We start from the raw sequence: 21,451 nt of genomic DNA, 5'->3' as shown, positions 1-21,451 counted from the left end.
ATTTCATTATCTTCTCTAACTGCCTTTTTTTAGAGTTTATAGGTTGTCATCAAGAAAGGTTTGTATAAGAAGAAAAGTTCACGTGTATACAGATGCTACTAATATTCTGCTGCTTTGTGTTTTAATCATCACTGTTTTTGGTTGTTTCTCAATTTCTCGATCTCTTTCATTTACCCTTTGCAGTGTACAACAAAGGTAATTCTGCCCATTGCTCAACATGCTTAAGACAGAATTAGAATAATTTCAGGTGTTAGACCCCCCAAACCCTTTTTTACAAAACCCTCTCCCTGCACTTTTAGCCCCAATCAGACTGTGAAAAACCTTCCCATGAAAGGTCCAATTTATAAGACAGCTGAGTCTTTTTCCAAACTCATCAAATACAGACGCTTTGGGTTGGTGGCCGGCCCGACCGACCAACCCAAAGTGTCAGTATTTGACCTGCTTATCTATTTTACAAAATGGGCCGTTAAGATATTTAAGAATCTCTAGTCATCATGGTGCTAGTTGGCTACATTCCTTGGTATCCACACAGTATCCTGAGTGCTTGTTTTGGTGGTCAAGGTAATGTGCCTCTCTCCCACAAGCGTGCTGCTAAATTTGATTTCACTATGATGATGATGATGATGATGATGGTGATGTTGGTGATGATGATAATATAATATTTAGTAACCTCTCCCTGAATGGAAGCCCCCATAAAGACACATGTCAGAGGTTTCTATATTTAACTTCCTCACATTAGGAGCACAGTCTGGACTTTAATAAGCTTGTGTGACATTAGAGAACTGGGGCAACCCTGCATATTCATCAAAGTGTATGAATAATACAACAAGTTTAAAGCATCTGACCAAAAATGATTTGATGTAATTGGGACAAACGGAAATTTGGATTTGGCCTGAGTTCACCCTGTGTTTTTTTTTTAAACATTATTTGATATTACTGAAAATATCATAAAATGTTACATTTGAGCCTTGTTGCATGTTACACACTGACATTTCTTAGTTTCCAGAATGGATGTGAATAATTTCTATTGCCGTATTTTTTAATCCGTCAGGTCATTTGTGTGTTCTGAGTGTACAAAATATTAGTACCCTTGTCATATTTCACCTTCCTGTGTGTAGATCTACACTATAATCCAGATTATACACTTCAAGTATCATAATCCCTTTTACCTTTTATTATAGCTATTATATCATATACCTGCATTTCATTTTATATGATAACTTGCATGCAGGTATCAATGCACTGACATCCTCTTGACACCTTCCAATCTGGAAAGTAAAGCTTATTCCACTGTTGTAATAATGTTGGTTCAATCAGTAGGCAGAGCTACATGTATTTTCCCTCCAAGTTGTATTAAAGTCAGAGCTGTGGTATCTGTGAGGTAACACTGAAGTTGAGTCCGATGTTGGTTGGACGCCACATAGCACCAAAATGTGTTTGTTTAAAGTTTCCTCGGAAAGTGCATCAGAGATTTTAAAATGTTAGGATTACTTGAGATTAGGGGTGTCATGATTTTCCAAATCCATGATTCCATTTGACTTTCGATTTTAAAAAAATTCTGGGGACACATGGTCGTAGTCAAATAAAGGTCGTCATTTACCTTTTTAGAAGTGTTCGTTTATATTGTGTACTTAAATGTTAATTTCTAATACTTAGTCATAGAAGTTAAGAGAGTATATGTTCTCCTGGCCATTTAGGATTGGCAAGTTGTACAAGTGGCTGGGCCTACTTGTTAGAAAAGGTTAGACAAGATTAAACAATATTCCCCAAAAATAAAGATCCCAGAGTTTAAAAAAAAAGAATACCACCCTTCAGTTTAATTTGATTCAACATTAAACAACAAAAGATAGAAATCCAATTGTGACACCCCTGGTGCTGATGATCTCTGATGCACTTTTCTTGTGTTTACTTTAATTCAAATGTCAAACTTACAACATTGTTGGTCTGATTTTGGCAAAACAAAAAAGCCAACACAGGCTGTTTAAAGTCACAGAGGTCTGACTGTATCCCTCCTGACCAGTGGAACTAATGGAGCCTGGAGGGATGATGTCCTGTATCCTGTTTCTGATTGGATTTCTGCGTCTCATCTTCACCCTTACAGTAGATTTATCAGGTGAAATTAAAAAAGGTGTCCCAATATTTTGTACACTGAACACAGACTGGAATCAGACTGCTAGAATGTGCAGCAGTGAACCACAGCTTATGTTTATGAATGCTGCCATGGAGCTTTATTTTTCTTTTTTGCTGAGCCCATAATGGCATAACCCATTATATGGTGATCTTTGTAAGTGGGATATCTCAGCTCGTGCGAGATAGAATTGGGAGGGGGTGGAGGGGTTTCACCGTGACTAAGTGTGTATTATTAAACCTGCCGCGGCTGCAAAACAGCTGAACCTGCTCGTCCTTCCTGACCTGCCAGGAATGTGTCCGGGTGTTTTGTGAGGCATCGTCGTGAGTCAATTTTGGAGACCATTTCTATTTTTTTAATTTGATTTCTCCTCAGCTCTGGTTGGCAACAGTCCAGTGTGATTTACTGCGACTAGTGCTGCATTGACCTTTACAAATCAGGATTTAAACAGGCCGGCGTGACAGCTATTGGGATTTATGACTTTTATGTTTCTTCCCTTCATCTAATGTGATGTAATAAAGAAAAGTTAAATGCAGATGAAAGTGCTCTTTGGCAGTGTGTTAGACATGCAGACGATAACTAACCTGCAGCTGACGTCAGTGAGCTTTCAAAATTTCAACCCCAACACAAAAAAATTGCCTTAAAAATAATTAATGTTCTCAAACGGGTATGGTATTTTCTTTCACTTGTGTTCTTTGGTGTAATGTGTACCAAAGCAATCTGTGATGAAGACGTACATACTCAGGATGATGAGCACATCTTTATGTAATCTGCTAAGCTAATTGTGTCAGGGGCCTTTGTTAGCAGACAGGACCCGATGTGAATTTCCAGACTCTGTCATGGCTGTCAGGTCGGCAGAGTGGCATAGCGTGAGCTCTCTGACTTGCTCATTCATGCAGTTTTTCTTTTTTGTGTGTGTGTGTCTCCTACCAGCTAACTACGCCACTGCATTAATCACGTTTATGAAATAAACAGCTTGACAGCTCTGTGCCTTAATAAACTCTGCAGGCAAAAGGAAAAGAAAAAGGGTTCTTATAAAGAATGAGGGGGAGTCAGTGAAGGGGAAGACAAAATGGATGACAGTACTTGCACATTTTCTTTTCTTAGTCATCCAATTTATTAATAATAATATTAATAGCTGGAAGAATCCTTAAAATGAACTTGATTCATTAACCCTAGTTTGAGGGACCTATTTTGGTAGCATAATAATAATAAAATGTGTAAATAACACTGGGAGAAATGAAAATGGGATCCTGTGTTAGGACTGTTGTAGAGGACTGAAATGCCCGAAACTGTGTCTGAACTGTTGGATTTATTCTGGAGCGAGGTTCATAAAGACAATTTGATGTGTCAGTGTTTGCTCAGAATCATCGTTCACTCTTGCTAATTCAATAAAGAATGACACATCAGGAATAATGGTGGCTTCTGTAGGCTTCTAGTTAGCTTGTAACACAGCTAGCTAGTAGAAAAGGTAACTCGCTAGCAAGTAACCAACTGCAATACCAAGCAATTGAACTAATGCTGCCTTCAAATGGTCATTGACACGTTATGCTCAGTGTTCAAGTGGTTAAATCATGAGAACATCTGCATATCTTAATTATAGATATCAGCGTACCAACGGCAGGTGAGCCAGACCTTTGTTAAACACTCACATTTTTGATGAAAGTATTTGGTTAGGTTTAGGAAAACTTTGAGTCAAAATACCTTGTTTCTTATGTACGTGCTGATGTTACGTAGGTGACTTCAGTTATGTTGCGTACAAGACATAACTTAAATAAATTAAAGTAAATTTAATTAACTCACCTTTGACTTGTGGTGACTACTTCACCTGCGTTCCTTCTTTGCTGCTATCATAATTACTACAGCCACTTGGGGTCGCCACCAAACAACAAATGTCTATACTCGTTATAATAAGCAGCTTTCACAGTTGACCCATATGGTCGTTTTCCTGGTTAGACAACGGCGTCTAGAGGCCATTGAGGCTAACAATTTAGCAAGCTACTGTAGCAAACAGGTAACATAATACAAAAAAGCAAAGACATAGAAAAGATGAGGCTTTGGAATATCAACATTTTCCTCAGACAAGATTCGAAAGAAAACTCTGTATGACTAAGATGACAATATATTAACTCACTATCCACTGAAAAATGAATTCATTTCTGAAAATGTCAGCAAACACGCCACAACTCATGAACTCAGAGCTTTCAGAAAATGTTCCACTTACAAGGTTGTGCTTACGTTCATATGGACTCTTCTTGTGAAAGTGGTAAACACAACTTTATTTGAAGGCAGCATATCGCCCAACTTTGACCTGCTTTCTAGCAGATTTCTAGCAAAACTGTGGTGTAAGGTCAGAGTCGATCAATGTCGTGACCTATACTCAGAGTGGAAAGGCGCAAGAAGAAACAATGCTTGTTAGTTAGCTCTCCGCACAAATTACTGGGTACTAAACTTGCTTGCTAGTGAGTGAACTCATTAAACAGTTAGTTTGCCAGCTAACAGAAAACATTGTGTAGGTGCATCCATTCTTTCTGAATTGACAAGAGATGAAAACGATGTGTCCGTACACTGCACTGTGGGATTCCGAACAAATCATGTGATGTCAAAAAGCCTTTATGAACCACCAGTATGAGGCGACCTACCATAACAACAGACGACAATGAGGAGAAAATAAAAATCACAGACACGGAAAACTGAACTCCTGAACTCCCCTTGGAATGTTGGCATGTTTAGACGGATAAGGAAACCGGAATGTGGTCAGAATGCGGTATGTTATAGCTACTTAATGGTGACAGCTTAATAGTGCAGCTAGGTCTGCTAAATGCAAGATGATTGCTCTTCTCTTCCGCCTACACAGTTAATACACACACCTCATCAAACAAGCACCAGCCCTGTTAATTTTCCACGCAGCAACAGTGGATGGAAGGCGGGGAGGGAATCAGGGGAGAGACGGGATGAGATTTGCCGGAAGCTACGAATGTGCCAGCATGAGAGGAAATTACACTGATCATGATCGGGGGTCCACTGTGTAGGCAAGAACTTCCGATTGATTTAGCGGGTTCTTCCATCGGTGAGAGAGGAGAGCAAACACTCCTGACACATTCGGGACAAGTCATTTATAATCCATGAGTTCATCCATTCTTTCATTCTCTCTTCCTGCTGCTCATTCTTTTATTGGCACTTTTCCTTCCTCTTTTCTCTTTCACCCATTGACTTATTTCCCTCTATCCCTCGTTCACTGACTCATTCATGTCTCCATCCAGTGTCCTCTAACCTTTTCTTCCTTCCCTTCTAGTATCCTTCCCTTCTTTTTTAATTACTACTTTTTTAACTTCTACTTTGGTTTGTAATCCATCTTTCATTCTCTGTGAGTGTCTACCTGCTTTTCACCATCCTTTACTTTCCCATAAATCATAATTCCATCATTGACTGCCAACTTCTTCTTATTTCTTGCTCTATTCTAATCCTGCAATTTTTATTTTGTGTGTCCTTCCCTTTAAAAGTAATCTGTGCAGTCGTTCATACATTATATCATTATAGTCAGTAGGATCCCCTTGTTAGCAAAATGACCAAAATGCATCCTCCTTTTTTTTACCCTGCAGTCCCCCCGTCTCCAGGGGTAGTTTAGTTAGAATCTATGTCACCGATCATGGGTCTCAAATATCAGTAACGTAACTGTTCCAACTGATATACATCATATTGGCCTTTCACAGATATATCTGTATCTGCTTAAATGTTGTCCGATACGCACCAATACAAAAACTCTTTCATTAGAAATTAGAATGTAGAAAACGATGCGTGGGATAATTTATATTTTTCTATTTTTCAGTAGCATTGCCAAAAATGTGTGGTTAAAGACTGATATATTGATATCAGAATTTTTAACTTCTAAATATTGGTGTCTGTATCGGCCCAAAAATTCAAGTATCAGTCTGTCCACAGTGTGTTGTGTTCTACTAGACTATACTGTAGCCCATGTAGATACTGTGATGAGTACTGACACCTTCATGATCAGGGCAAGATGATCATAGAGACACACTGCTGCCTGTAGTATTCCTGTATCGTTCCACAAAGCCACCTCTGAAACAAAATATTCAGGTTAGTGTAATCCCTCCTGTTAAAAATGAGCAAATCACCAACTGACATTATGAGTTCCCGCCTTTTGCCATTTTCTTTCAGTTTTCCTTTGCGACATGCAATTCTTCTGTGTACCCTGTCACCCTGTCTTTATCTCTTCATCTTTTCCATTTTTTATTTCTAGTATTTTCCATTTTCCTCTTGCATGGATGAAAGACAAGGTCATTAGTACAGTGCTCACCCCGTGCATTTCCTCCCCTCCCCTCTCCTTTGACCTTCCTCACCCCCTCCAGGCCTCCTCTGTATTCAAGCCTTGTTTACCAATCCCGCTGAAACAAATTGGACTTTGACTCAGTTGACCAGCTGAGCAGGCAGCAGTCGAGCTCATAGAGCAAGAAGAGGCTTCACAGTTCTTCAACAGTGAGAGCAGGGAGATGTATTAGAACGGCAACACGAGGCCTTTCTAATCAACTAGCCCCCAGTAATGAATGGCCACATGGTGCTGGAGATAAATGAGTGTGCATGAGCATGAGAGAGATTTAGAGAGGACCAGTGAGGGAAAGGTGTGTTTGTGTGTACGTACTGTAAGAGTGTTTGTGTGATTCCTCTTATTGAGTGTATGTGTGTGTGTGCGAGCTTGATGAATGGTACCGACTCCAGCTGCGACTCCCCTCTCCCTCTCCGCCATAACCTTGTCCTTCCTCATCACTCAAGCCGAGCGAGGATGACGACCGTGAGCGAGCTTCAGGTTTTCAGCTCGACCAGAAAGGGCTGCTAGTGAGCCGGCTATCTATTGCCGCCAACACTTAACCCCCTCCTCCCCTTCCACATCCAGGATTCAGTGCCTGAAAAGACCCTCAACGCACCGCCAACCTTAGATTCAATGCGCATCGCTGTAGTTCGGGTCTACTTCAGCAGGTTTTCATCTTCAGCTCTCTCGAGCAGCCACCGTAGCTTCCTCAGCTCGGGTTTGCTTCCTCAGATACAATCCTTTTATTTCATGCTGCTCCCACGGTTGGTTTGGCAAAGCTCCCTCCTTCCCTCTGCTCTTAAATCCCAGTGATGATCAGTGTAAAAAAAAGCCTCCACCACTGTGTTGCTTCTGAGCTGAATGACTCCCTCTTTCTCGTCTGAACAAGTGGACATGAGTAAATATACAAAGTACGGCAGTATATTTACATGTTTGGCTTCACCTTCTTCTCCCTCTCTTTCCTCTTTCTCTTATTTATTACTACACAATGTTACACTGTTCTATACTACACTTTTTGTACTGTTACTACACCCTCCCTGTGCCTCTCTGCATCTCCTTTTCTCCTTGCCGGGGTTGAACGTGCCGAGGTGGGACTGTAGTTATTAGCTGTCGGAGCTTGACGTTCATTTGGTGTTATCAGCACTTGTTTAATGGCTACTTAATGGGATTAATGGGCATAAGGTAATGAGCGTGGGATGGAGGAATGGCTGTGGGGGGGGGAAAACGGATGGGTCAGGGAGGGGGGAGAGAGAAAGAGGGAGAGGTGATGGGAGGGAGAAAGGGAAGGTAGCATTGCAAATGACCGACGTGGAGGGATTTGCTTACGACAGGAGATTGGAAAGAACTGCAGATGGCAAAAGTGCAATCCAGGGCCTCATGCTGCAAACACAGAATATGTTTCCACTAGCTTAGCGGCAGAATATTGATGCTAACACAGTTCCCAGTGGACTCAGTATTGCTCAGTTATGTACAACACTTGCAGCAGACATGAATAAGCAGCTGGGAGATACAAACTTTAATATCTACACCCTCCTCCTCTTATTTTATTTTTTTTTTTCGGAGCTTCTTTCTACAAGGATGCAAACACAGAAATGTGCTAGAGTGAAGGGACATCCTTGCCCAGAGGAAGGTCTCGTGGCTCTTTTAGTATTCTAGGTAATGGCCCTATCCTTTCCAAGCCAGGAAATTTGGATGGGGACAATATTGCACGGAGCGGGGAATTTTAATGTCGTCGCAGAGGTGACTCTCCCCTGAGTTATGACAAAAATATTGATCACGCTTCAGCGTCTAGCAGGAGGAGGCGGAACGGCAAGGGCAGCGAAGAGAGGAATATTGAACAGGGTAATGGCAAAAGGCAGCCAAACGTACGAGGGCACTCAAGACGGACTGAAAGAGAGACTGATAGGAGGGTGGGGGAGAGGAGCGGGCGAGTGAAATGAAGCAAAGAGGTCTGTGCAGCCAAAAGTAGCTGTTGAAACCTGAATATTATCAAGAGCTCAAAGAGAAAACGAACAAGCTTATAATTAGAGTGCTGTCAAATGAGCCGTGTTGTCAAAATGACTGAACTCCATATCTCTTGCTATAAATACCTCACGTCTTTATTGTTCATTCTTGATCTAAAGATAGTAAAAAACGTGGAACCTCTTTACCTCCAGGCAACGCAAAGCTAATCTGGGATGTGTAAGAGCAGTTGACGGCTACATTACTCTGTCTTCCTCGCTCTGCAGTCCACTGGTCCATGGCTAATAAGTTTATAAGGAGGGGAATACGGCTTTATAAAAGGCCATTCAGTCCTCCTGTGGAATCCCATCACACCTCTAATTACCAGCTTGAGAAAAAAAAGGTTTAAGCCCACCGTATCAGTCTAAAAAGCCTGATGGAGAGGTTGACGCATAATTGTTTACCGCTGTGACACAATCACGAAGGCGGTAAGCTGCTGTTTTCAGGCTCTACATGGCAGACGTGTCTAATCGTCCACTGATGCAGGCAGCCTGGGAGTACAGCGAAACAGTTGAAAAATCCCTGTACTCATTTAACAGAAACTACCTTTGTTTTCCAACACAAAGGCAGGTTTTTATTGTTTTTACACCTCCCCTGCAAACCAGGAGAATTGATTCTGCACAGCGCTAGTAATTAGCTCGCATTATGAGATCCCTGCTGCCAGCCCAAAAACCAAAGCTGCTGTGGTTTTAATGCAAGGATCAGGTGCTCAGATGTTCGACAGCCTGCCTGGCCGCGGGGCTAAGCCCGGGCTTAGCCCTGACACAGAGAGATTGCCGTGCGCAGAGGAGGGAGGAAAAATTGCCTTTCATGGATTCAGGCAGATTATAGAGTTTAAGTCACCTGTCTACAACAGTTCATGGTCACGACGAATACTTTCCATCTATCTTAGGAGCCATTTCCCTTTTTTTTCGGGCTGACAATGACAGATTACAATATCGCTCCCAGACTTCTACTTGGCGTAGTCGCAATCCCTCACAATGGCAGTTGTCAAGTACAGCAAAGGAGGCCAGGCCCGGTTTACTCAGTTCAATGCGGTTCGGAGGCAAAATAGGACATCAATCAACAAATCTGAGCTATGAAAGGAATAAGAAATCCTCTGGATGTGGTGGGAGGACATTTTTTTGGGCCTCCGTTTGTAGCTTAGAGTCATGGAAGAAAATGAAGCTGTTCATTTTTGATGAAAATCAAAGGCTGTGTGGTGACATTTCTAACTTCCATTCAGAATAAGTTTCAAAGAAACTGTCAAACACAGATGTGATTATCATTTGCTCAGAAAGCGTGAAATGCTTGAAGGTCAGAATGAGCTGTACACTACCTGACCTTTACACCAGGATATTTCTCGACTCTTGACAGAAGTTTTAATTCAAAGATCTATGTTATACCTGGGTGTGTGCAGTAGTCATGTGAGTGTATTTTTCTCAACTATAAAGAGTGAAAGGTGATGTGGTGCTGGTCAATTTGTTCTCACTTCCAACTCATCAAGTACGGCAGCTTGGTCAGTGGCGTTAACCTTCAAGCTATGACGCTCTACCTACCCCTCTCCTGTTCCTAAAATACTGGGCTAGGTTTAGGAAAACATTATTTGAGTTAAAATACACTCTTTCACAACCTTAAACATTTGCTTGGAAGGACAACTTTTCTCATGCGTCTATTTTTCCGATCCATTTCCCGAGTTGCTAAACTATGACATTACACAAGAGTGATTGGTCAGTTTCATAGATGGTCCTGGACCAACATTATTCATGATGTTCTAGGAACAACACCAACATGGTGTTATCAGATCATGCAGGTTACTTAAATGCTGTAAATCTTAAAACGTTACATAACTGCCATAAGTATGTCACTTACGTAGCGTAAGGTACGTCATTTACGCATGTCAACTTACATGTAACAAATTTCAACAAGTCAAACAAAAAATTGACTCTTGATCAGACTTGGGACACAAATCCTGGTCCCTGGGAGGAAAAGTTTAGTGTATGGCCCATCCAACTACCTAAAACACCCTCAGATTGGACTTTTCTCACACTTTATACTACGACACCAGAGGGGTAACTACAGCGTTATCCTTAGGGCCACTGACCAGGCTGCTGTATTTGACGTGCTGGGAGTGAAAATAGGTTGTGCTGGTTGAGTATCTGCTGATTAAAGGACAGTAAAACTTTTCTTCTTTGTTTCTTGTACTCACTTGAACTTTCTAGACACTGATCATTAATGATACATTAGATACAGGCAGATACTGTTCTGGAGTGAACAGGAGTAAAAAGGCCTTGTCACTGTGAAACAATAAATCGTTTGGCCTTAACTTCCAATTCCTTGACATTAGCAGGTCGGCATTTTTCCATTATAAATCAACCTCTTTGGGGACTAAAAGTTCCCTTTCTGTGGTGTGACTGAAATAATGTGGCCCATTTTGCAGACAGTGAAGATTTACATTTTTGGGGGTGGAAGTAGAACCTTTTGTCATTCCAATGGGCTCCATTTCAGCCAAATGACTTCAAATTAATAGCGCCCATTTGAGGAAAGAAGTAGAATTTCATTTCAGATTTGGAGATCATTTATCCATTCCTGTAGGGTAACAGCCCCATTTCTGTAGCACGAGTCAAATTATTGCGAGGGACAAAGGATCCATTTTGAGAACTTTGTTACTTCGCCAGTTCATTTCATTTGGAAGTCAGTCAAGTCATTCTGGAATATGCAACTCACCACCAACCTGTTGCCCTAAAGACACGAACAAAAAGTGTAATTTCCTCGAAGGCTGATTGAGGCAAAAATCTAAACGAAGCCAGTTTGACATGTAGTCTTTGCATTCTCCCCGCCCTCCTTCTCCTCCTCTTCCTCCTCTTTCTCTCTGGCCTCTTGCATCTCCTGTAGTGCATTTTGCTAGTCTTACTTCAGCTCCTCTTGACAGAACTGCATTGCAACCCTCCTCCTCCTCCTCTCCATCTCAGTGCATCGCCTCTCCTGCCCGCTGCAGTATGGCAGTAGATTGTTCCTCTACAGACTCGTGCATCCCTCCTTCCTGCTATTGCCTTCACAGTATGTTGCCCTCCTCCTCCTCCCTGCCCCTCCTAAGTCTCCCCCACTGCCATACACTCACCCCCGCTGAGTGTTGGCAGCAGTGCGACACCTTAGATAATCGAGCCTTGCTGTCTTGTTCGCTCCTTGATAGACAAAGCGGTTGTTTTCCTTAACGAGGACAAACAACGTATAGTTGGTAACGTGTTGTTAGAATATGCTGTGTTTAATTCTGATCTTTTTTTTATTAGACCCCAAAGGCTCCAAAAATGAAGCTACTCACAAGAAAGGTACTTTCCTTTTCTTTTTTCCCTTTTTTTTTCTTTTTTCTTCTTCTTTACTTCCCTGACCATGGTTTTGTGTTTGTCTCATGCGATGATGAGGCATTTTCCAAATGTTGAGAAAACTAAGAACGTTAAGGAAATGCCTTTTTTGGTTGTAAGTATGTAGAGTTTGCCATGTATTGTTGTAAGTTGTGTCAATCAAATGGTCCACTGTAGAACATCTGGTGATAGGAGCAATTAAGCAAGAACATATTTGTCAGACATCAGCAATATTTGAAGCTTTACTTAATTCATTATGTCGACACAGACATCTTTCCCTCAATGCATACCTGTGTCATTTGTGGCAAAACATTTTGGAAATAATTTTCTCAGCATGACAACAGTTAATTCTTCCAAAACAGCAGCTATTAAGCTTTTTATCCCAGGCTCAAGTGCGCCTGTTTTCTTACCACAACAATGTCAGTTCTCTCTGACAAAATAAGGCCTCTTCCGAGATCATAACAGTTTTTGTAACCTCACCCCACTTTGGCATCATTCTGCCGGTCAGGACACTTTAAAAAGCTGTTTTGCACTTGATTAAGGCTGATGTGTAGCACTCTTATACTGTACAAATGCATATATGACACTGAATAAAGAACTACTGAAACATACTGGACATATGTAGGTTAAGCAACTCTAGTGTGTAGTAAAATGTATATAGTGTTCTTACAGTTGTATCCCTCTGTGTCACCTGTCAGCTTTTGTACCTGACAACTGGGAACAAATGTTTCCACAGATCCTGACTCACCACAACCTTAACTTAGTTTAGATTTTACCAAAAATTCCATTCTGGTGCTCGTAGTGTTCTGCAGAGAGAAGGAAGCTCTGAGCCCCACAAAAGATTCACATAGAACAGCTTTTGGGCATCTTTCCAAACTGCAAGCACACACAGGAGTGACTCAGGGCTTTGTTTTCATTGACTGAGATTCAGCTTATGATATAGTAAAGTAGTATATGGTGGGATGGTAGTGTATTATATAGTGTAGCATGGTACAGTACCATATGTAAAGCATAGAAGGCTACAGTGTAGTCAAGTATGGTGGGCTACTTTAAGCCTAGTATAGTTTAGTTTACTATTGAAGGCTACTGTGTAATATAGTATAGTATGAAGTAGGGTAGTATGGTACATAACAGTAAATTATAGTATGTAAAGAGGAGTTCTGAGGTATAGTACAGCATGGTATAGTAGTGCTGCACAGTATATAGTGTATTTATATAGTATAGAATACTGTAGCAGTATATTGCAAAAAAGATTGTGGAGCAGTATATTGTGTATAGTGCAGTATTGTAAAGTATGTGTGTAAAGAGTAGTAATGAAGTATAGTGTATCATAGCATAGCATAGCATACTGTATATGATAGAATATGCTATGCATACTATGGAGTATGCTGTATTATGGTACAGTACTAATAATATAATATAGCATAGCATGGCATTAGATGGCACTGTATAATATGGTACAACAGAGTATAGTGTAGTGTGGTATAGCATTTAATGGCACAAAATATCATAGCAAAACAGAGCATAGTATAACATAGTATATCACAGTATAGTATAGTATAGTATATTATAGTATAGTATAGTATTGCATGGTATAGTATAATATAGTATAGCTTATTATAGCATAGTTTAGTATAGTATAGTATAGTATAGTATAGTATAGTCTGATATAGTATAGTATAACATAGTGTAGTCTAGCATTTAATGGCACAACATAACATAGCACAGCATATCGTAGTATAGAATAGCTGAGTATAACACAGTACAGTATAGCACAGTATAGCATAATATAGTATAGCTTATTGTAGTGTTGTATAGCATAGTATAACAGTATGGTGTTGTGTAGTATAGTATAGTATAGTATAGTATAGCTTAGATAGCACAGTATAGTATAGTATTGTGTAGCATATATTAGCATAATATAGTATAGCTTAGTATAGTATAGTATAATATAGTATAGTGTAGTATAGCATAGTATAGCACAGTATAGTATAGTATAGCATAATATAGTACTGCTTAGTATAGTTTAGTGTAGCACAGTATAGTATAGTATAGTGTAGTATAGTTTAGCACAGTATAACATAACATAGTATAGCATAATATAGTATAGCGTAGTATAGTATAGTATTGCATAGTACAGTATAATATAGTATGGCTTAATATAGCACAGTTTAGTGTACTATAGTATTGTATAGCATAGTGTAGTCTAGCATTTAATGGCACAACATAACATAGCAAAGCATAGCATAGTATAGTATAGCCGAGTATAATGCAGTATAATATAGCATAGTATGGCATAATATAGTATAGCTTAGTATAGCATGGTATAGCTTAGTATGACACAGTATAGTGTTATATAGTACATTATAGAACAGTTTAGTTCGGTATAGCACAGTATAGTATATTATTTTATAGTATAGCATAATATAGTATAGCTTTGTGTAGCACAGTATAGTATAGTATAGTATACCAAAGTTAAGCTTAGTGTGGCACAGTATAGTAAAGTATTGTATAGCATAGTATAGCACATTATAATATTGTATAGTATAGCATAACATATTATAGTATAATATAGTATAGTATAGTATAGTAAAATATACAAATATAAAAGTATGGTATATTATAATATAGCATAGCATAGTATAGCACATTCTAACATAGTATAATATAGCACATTATAGTGAAGTACAGTACAGTAAAGTATAGTATAGTATAGCACAGTATAGTGAAGTACACTATAGCATAGTATAGTATATTATAGCATAGTATAGTATAGTATAGTATAGTATAGAATGGTACAGCGCAGTACAGCATAGTTTAGAATAGTATGGTACACTTTTGTAAATTGCACTATAGCAAAAGTGCAGTAAAATAAAATACAGTATAATATGGTAAAGAATAAAATTACAATACAGTACATTAGAGTATATTACAGTACAGTCAGATCAGATCAGATCAGTACATTAGCATACAGTAGATTACAGTATAATACTGTACATTACAGTAGAGAGAAGCTTTGTAACATTTCCCTTCATTTATTCTGTGTTGATTCGTGGTGAAGAGTCTCTTTCAGCCTATTTCGCCCGTTAGCTCACCATGCTAATGCTTGTAGCACAGCAGGCCCTTTACACAGTGGCTCCTGTCAGTCGTAACTAATGTGTATGTGGCCCTAATTTACATGCACAGAGAGGACGTTGTGGTAGAACCCCCTATACACACTCCACACACACACAGATACACACAGTGGTTCATAGCGCAATTACTGCTGCAGGATTTTCCAGACAATTACTGTAGGTGATGGAACACACAACAGAGGTGATGCACTGGGCAATCTTTTTGGGCGACGCTGCCAGACTCAGTTAATGCAGGTTAAGAAAGCTCATTTTAATGTTTCCTGCGAACAGAATATGGTTCAGTGATTATAGCAACAAAGCTGAGGAAACACTGGCGGTCCCGATGCTCACAATGTTGAAATGGGCCACGGCGTCTTAAAAAGATTAAAACAAAAAATGTACCCACAGTCCTGCAGATATGATCCTTTTGTGCCTGATTACTCTGGGTGACTAATGCTATTGAGAGAGACTCCGTTGGTTTGCAGACTAAAGACCCCAATTACCTCCTGAGCTTATTCTGCTAGCCAATACTGTCAGCTTCACAGGAGCCGACGTTTTATATTAGCAGGCAGCAGCCCGTCTGCCTCCAGGCTGCTGCGATGCATAACTTACCCACTGGCTCGGCAGAGACGGGGGGAAAAAAAACTGCAGAGCTAATAAGAAATAATTTCTCATTTTAATGTTCAAATAACGGGGAGAAAAATAGCTTTAGAAGTTAAGAGATGTGTTAGAAGGAAAGGGAACGCCAATCTTCATTTCATGATAAGATATTTCTAGTAGTGACTTGAGGCATTATCACAAAATTGCAGCAAAAATATAGATGTTTTTAATTGCTACCATGCAAATTTTAACGGTGGGTATGCATCAGTTTCCTTGTTGTTATAAATTATGGTGAGCCCTTAGAGTGATCCCATTGTATCAACTAATGGAAAACTAGTTGACATGCACAAGAATACTACAAAGTCTAATAATTTAGGATGAGCACATGGATAAATTATGGGTTGGGGATATATTGATGAACACAGCCTCATACCTGAACAACAGAATAGGTTGATCGCCAATGACACCCAAAACGACATGACTGTTGCAGCATACCAGTGACCGGTATATGGGAAATTCATCGTACGCTCGCATTTGGTTAGGATTTGGCAACAAAACTACTTGGTTAGGTTCAGGAAAAGATTGCGGTTTGGGTTTAAATAACTATATTACGTAGCCTATGTAACTTAACTTACTTATATGTGTACTATACTTACGTAACATTATGTATGTCATTAAAGTTAACTACATAAAAAAAACTATGTGTTCTTTACACTGCTTCGCCTGACTTCCTTCTTTGCTGCCCTAAGTGTTAAGATGGTCACTAGAGGTTGCCGCCTCAACAAACAAAGAAACAAAAATATGTGACTATGTGTCATAATAAGCTGCTTTCACAGTCAATCCAAATTGTTGTTTTTCTGATGAGGACAGGCTGCGATATAGGCATATTCCTATAAATATATGTTTTTTCATCATTTCTACCTAAATGGCTAGCCCTTTAATATTGCTATGTTTATGAAGCCATTGTGTTACAAATTAATGAACAGGACTTCTTGGCATCAGGTTCTTTTATTGTTTTTAATATATTGGATTAGCCAAAAACAACAACCTAATTACTTTATCCCTTGATATTACACATTCTATATTTGATGCTCCCCTCTGTTATCTAAAACAAATGAAAAAGTCTCATATGGATTTAATTCTGTCATAGATTAAATTGGAAGTTCTGGTTTAATGCAAATGTGTCCCCTACCCACCTTATTACTGCCCCCATGATACATTTATGCAAATTATGTCTGTGTCTTTGGGCGCGTTAAGTCTCTTAACCGGAACAGGTGTTTTCTATGGTAACAGGACGATAATCCTCATTCGTATAGCAGTTGGCATGGTCTACCATTCATTCATGAAGAGCTAGGTTACTTTGTCGGGTTAATGCTGCTAACACTATTATTATTGCTTAGGCCACTTAGCTTAACACTTCTGAAGCGTTCAAAGTAACACCAGTGTGTCAGATATTATGATACTTTGTTGTTACGCAAGTTCCACTGAGCACCAGGAGAATCACCCTTAATCATTTCCCCTGTAAACTCCCCCAGGAGACTTGTGGATACTAGTGCTCAGAAATGTAGTGTCCCATTGCCTCACACAATAACACCCGCATCTGGAGCCAATCAGATCAGCTAACCTGAGGTATTGTTAGCTAGCTAACAATCAATGAGGCTAATTTATCATAGAAAGGAAATGAGGTAGTGCCTTTTTTAATGCTGACATACTTTAGTGAGTATGTAAATATAATAAAATAGAAATATTAGAAGAGTCCAACATTATCCAAACACAAAAAACACAGATGATGTGTATATTGTTAAATAATTTGCTTTTTCCAACATGGCCGCCCGATGAGGTGCTGAATCAGCTAAAAGAACTATATTGACAGCTGACAACTTCCGGGACCGGATTTGGCATGCTGGAGATTAAAGCTCATTGATTTGTTCGGATCAGGAGTCTCACTTAGCACAGCAAGCAATAAAAGTATTGTATTTCCGTTAGTTGATCTGCCTGCAGTATTCTCAGTGGGACCCTCATTTACCTGTAATGAATGTTATTGACACACTCACTGTCATCACGAAGGGTGATGCTAATTTCGAGCTCAAAGTGGTGTGTGGGCTTTAGATATCTTCGGTTGAAATGTCAGTTTTCGAGAAGGGGAGGACAGCAGAGGAGGAGACATGAAGGGAATAAGATTAGGTTAATGTAGAAGGAGGAGAGGAGAGATGTATTACACAAGTGAAGAGGAGGGGGGGTGGGAGACTACAAAGGCAAAGGAAAGGACAGTCGAACAAAGAAAATGGTAATGAAGAAAAAAAAAGAGAAATTAAAGAAAATTGAATTATGTTGCGTTGTTGTAAAACACACAACTCAAAGGACAGTAAAGGGGAAGAGAGGACATCAAAGGAAAACAAGATGAAGATATGAGACAAGAAAGTTAAAGAAAGGACAGAAGGTAGGACACCAAAGGAATGGAAAGGTGATGGAGAGGCTACAAGTGAGATCAAAGGAAAAGGAAAATCAGAGAAGTACCCTGGATGAAGTGTTGGAACGTAAAGTTTCTGCAAACAACGAACAAAGATACGCTCATGTGTACCGTGTTTGTTTTAACATTTTTAAGTGTGGCACCAAAAACATATTTTTTAAGTCAGGACATCTGCTGGCATGAAAACCGAATAATTTTCAAGTAGATTTCCGGGTGTTTTTAACAAGACCTTGAGAAAATTTCCAGCCATGTTTGTGGTGTCAAAACTGGATATTTTTGACCTGATGTCGGGACATCTCCAACCGTGTTTGTGGCAACAAAACTGGGTGTTTTTAACAAGACCTCAGGACATGTCTACCGGTGTTTGTGGTGAGAAGTCAGAACAACTTCTGCCATGTTTGTGGCAAGAAAAACAGGGTTTTTATCAAGGCCTTTGGTCAATTTCCACCTGTGTTTGTGGCGACAAAACTGGATGTTTTTAACAAGACCTTGGGACATCAACAGCTGTACTTGTGTCAACAAAACAGGATGTTCATAACAAGACCTCAGGACATCTCCCTCCGTGAACCCCAGTACAGGTATTTTACACCGAAACATGATCTTTTCCTTTGTGTCCAAGTGTTTTTTGTGCCTAAATCTAACCAGAGCATCAGCACAGTGACGTCACAAGATGAAATTAAAAATTGAATGTGAAGACAAAATATACACATGTACATAAAGAAATGTTAAGTTTCACCATATCAGTGGTTTTGCACTGAGATTTTCGTTATTTAATCTGGTGATTGGATTGAATGTGAACAGAAAGGAAAGAACAGACAGAATACAGGAAAGAATACAACAGCAGTGCAAAGAATGAATGAATGTGTCAAACAAACCTGTGTGCAGACCTGAAGCAGACACACTCGAAAGCCATCACTGAGGATGAGACGTAGGAGGAAGGTGAGACGAGAGGAGAGAAAAGATAGGACACAGAGAGAGGGGAGGGAGGATGGGGGAGAGGAGATTTCTCTCCCAGCGTGTTCAGCAGAATCCAGTCAGCAGGTCAGGGCCTGAAGCCTCGCCACGGCCGCCGTCGGCAGCAGCCGTTCTTCCTGATTAGAGGCTCTGCTCTGCTCCTTCTGTTGCGGGATGTTCAGCACATATTACACACAACTCACCTCCTCGCACCGGCGCTTTATGCAGATTAATGTTAGGCCAAGGGATATTTGTCTGCTAACAGATTCTGGGCTCTCCTTCCTTCGCTCCTCTGTGCTGTTGTGCAAGAGGCCCGAGGATTCAATCTGTCTCTGTAGATTTATGCTCAGTCAAGTGCCCGGTTTCATGGAGGATGGCTTTGTAATATGATTGCATAGTGCTTTAGAGAGGTGACACTTTAATGTGAAGACTGCAGGTTGGAGCATATTGCGGTTATTTCACTTTTTTATTGAGAGCAAAAAAATCTCTGCTGCTATGTAGATTTATGCTTATCCAAGTGGCCTGTCTCATGGAGAACACCTTTATAATGTGATTGCACAGTGCTGCAGAAAGCCAGCGCTGCAAAATGATTACTGCAGGCTGAGCACAGAGTGGTTTCACAAAATGTAAAGCAGAATATCCCCCTATACAGATTAATGCCCATCCAAGTGGCCTATTTTAAAGAGTATAACATGGCTTCACAGTCCTTTAGAAAGGAAACACTCAGCTGTGATTGCAGGGCTTTCCTCAGCTGAAGAAATCCCAACAAATCCTCACAACCACACGGCTAAACAAATCGGTTGTCATTGCCTCCAGAAATGCCTCATATGTTCCTCTGCACCTCCGTAGTTACAGTGTGGTTAAGTTTAGACAAGAAAACTACATGGTTAAGGTTAGAACAATATTGTTTTGTTGCTTAAAAGAAATCAGTGTTGCAACCCCAAAATGTGTAATAGCTACATTGGTCCTCAGGCCAAAAGTATTAATTTCACAATAATGGCTCTAAAATTGTGTTATACAGGGATTATTTTGTGATGACTCCTTTCTTTCTTCCTGCATCCATCTCACTTGACTGTCAAGGTTCTGTCTGTGAAAAACAAAACACAGCCTCATACCTAAATGGCTGAATGGGTCAACTTCCAGCAACTCTCAAACAACATGACCGTTGCACCATACCAGAGACAGGCGTAGCAGACATTTTTCGCATGCTTGCAGTTTGATTTTAGGCAAGAAAACTGTTTGCTAAGTTTAGGCAACCCAATTGCCAGAATTAAAGGATAACTACCGTTTTTTACAACCTGGACCTTATTTCTAGCAAAATATATGATCATTTACTCACCCAGATAACTTTGGTGTCATTTGAAGTTGTTTGGACGAAATTAGATCCAGTGTAGCGCCGATATATCCATATAATGCGAGTGACGGGGCACCGACACACAGCCTCTATATAACGCATTATCTGCCACGAAACTAGTTCATTTCACTAATATTTTGTCATGATACACTAGTGCTATTCCCCTCTGAGTCCGGGCTCGTCTGTTATCAACATCCGGGGTCAAACTAGCAGTAGCAGCTACAGGTAAACAAGCCGGGCTGTCGCGGGTGCGCGTGCAGCTCAGAGACGACATCTTCCAGGTCAGAGGTAGTAGGTCAACCTACAGACCCCGAATGTTGACAACAGACAAGCCCGGACTCAGAGGGGAATAGCACGAGCGTATCGTAACAAAATATTGGTGAAATGAACTGGTTTCGTGGCAGATAATGCTCATAGAGGCTGCGCTTCGGTGCCCCGTCACTCGCATTATATGGATATACGCGGCGCTCCACTGGATCTAATTTCGTCCGAACGACGCCAAATGACACCAAAGTTATCTGGGTGAGTAAATGACCATATATTTTGCTAGAAATAAGGTCCAGGTTGTAGAAAACGGTAGTTATCCTTTAATGTTTAGCCATTTCTGCAAAACCACAGTTAAAACTGGACGATTCTTTATGTTGCAACTTTATGATTAAACAACACTGTGCTGCAGGTTCAGGCACAAAAAACACTTGGTCAGTTTCAGGAAAACATCATGGTTTGGTTTAAAATACCTGTTTATCCGACTTTCCATGAAAAATAGCCAGTTTTGTCACTAAAAAAAAACCACCTTACCCTTCACACCCTGCTGCAGTAGGTGATTAATAATATTTTAAAGTGAACGTGATGTGCCACATTTGGTACATGGACGTTACTGTGGTTTGCAGAAACGTTAACTGCTGACATTATATCCTGGCGACTGGGCTGGTTTAGGCACTTCAACTACTTGGTGAGGCTTAGTTAGGTTTAACAGCGTGGTTTAGGTTAAAATAACTACATTACTTCTGTAACTTCAGTTACAAACGTACCTAAGTTACGTACATGAGGAACCCAAGTTAGAGGACATATATTACACCCTCTTATCCCATACAGAGTAAACACAACACATAGGGACTGAATAGAAATGAAAGATAAAAACAGTATTTATTATAAAACCTTTT

The 21,451-nt window shown here is 40.1% G+C and overlaps 1 protein-coding gene across 4 annotated transcripts in view; it reads left to right on the top strand.

Moving 5' to 3' along the window:
• glra1 (glycine receptor, alpha 1) overlaps positions 1 to 21,451 on the top strand; it is a 120,368-nt gene that overhangs the window by 28,897 nt on the left and 70,020 nt on the right. For 2 of the 4 annotated variants that reach the window (XM_084353589.1, XM_084353588.1), the window contains exon 3: positions 11,726 to 11,764. The exons of the other annotated variants lie outside the window; for them this stretch is intronic. In XM_084353589.1, the coding sequence (XP_084209715.1) occupies positions 11,726 to 11,764 (39 nt within the window). The remainder of the gene's footprint in view (positions 1 to 11,725; positions 11,765 to 21,451) is intronic. 4 annotated transcript variants of the gene reach the window in all.

Source organism: Pagrus pagrus (assembly GCF_965226575.1).
Source record: "Pagrus pagrus genome assembly, chromosome: 5".
Taxonomy (NCBI): Eukaryota; Metazoa; Chordata; class Actinopteri; order Spariformes; family Sparidae; genus Pagrus; species Pagrus pagrus.
The sequence above is the reverse complement of the archived record's forward strand: the minus strand, read 5'-3'. Positions and strand labels throughout refer to the sequence as shown.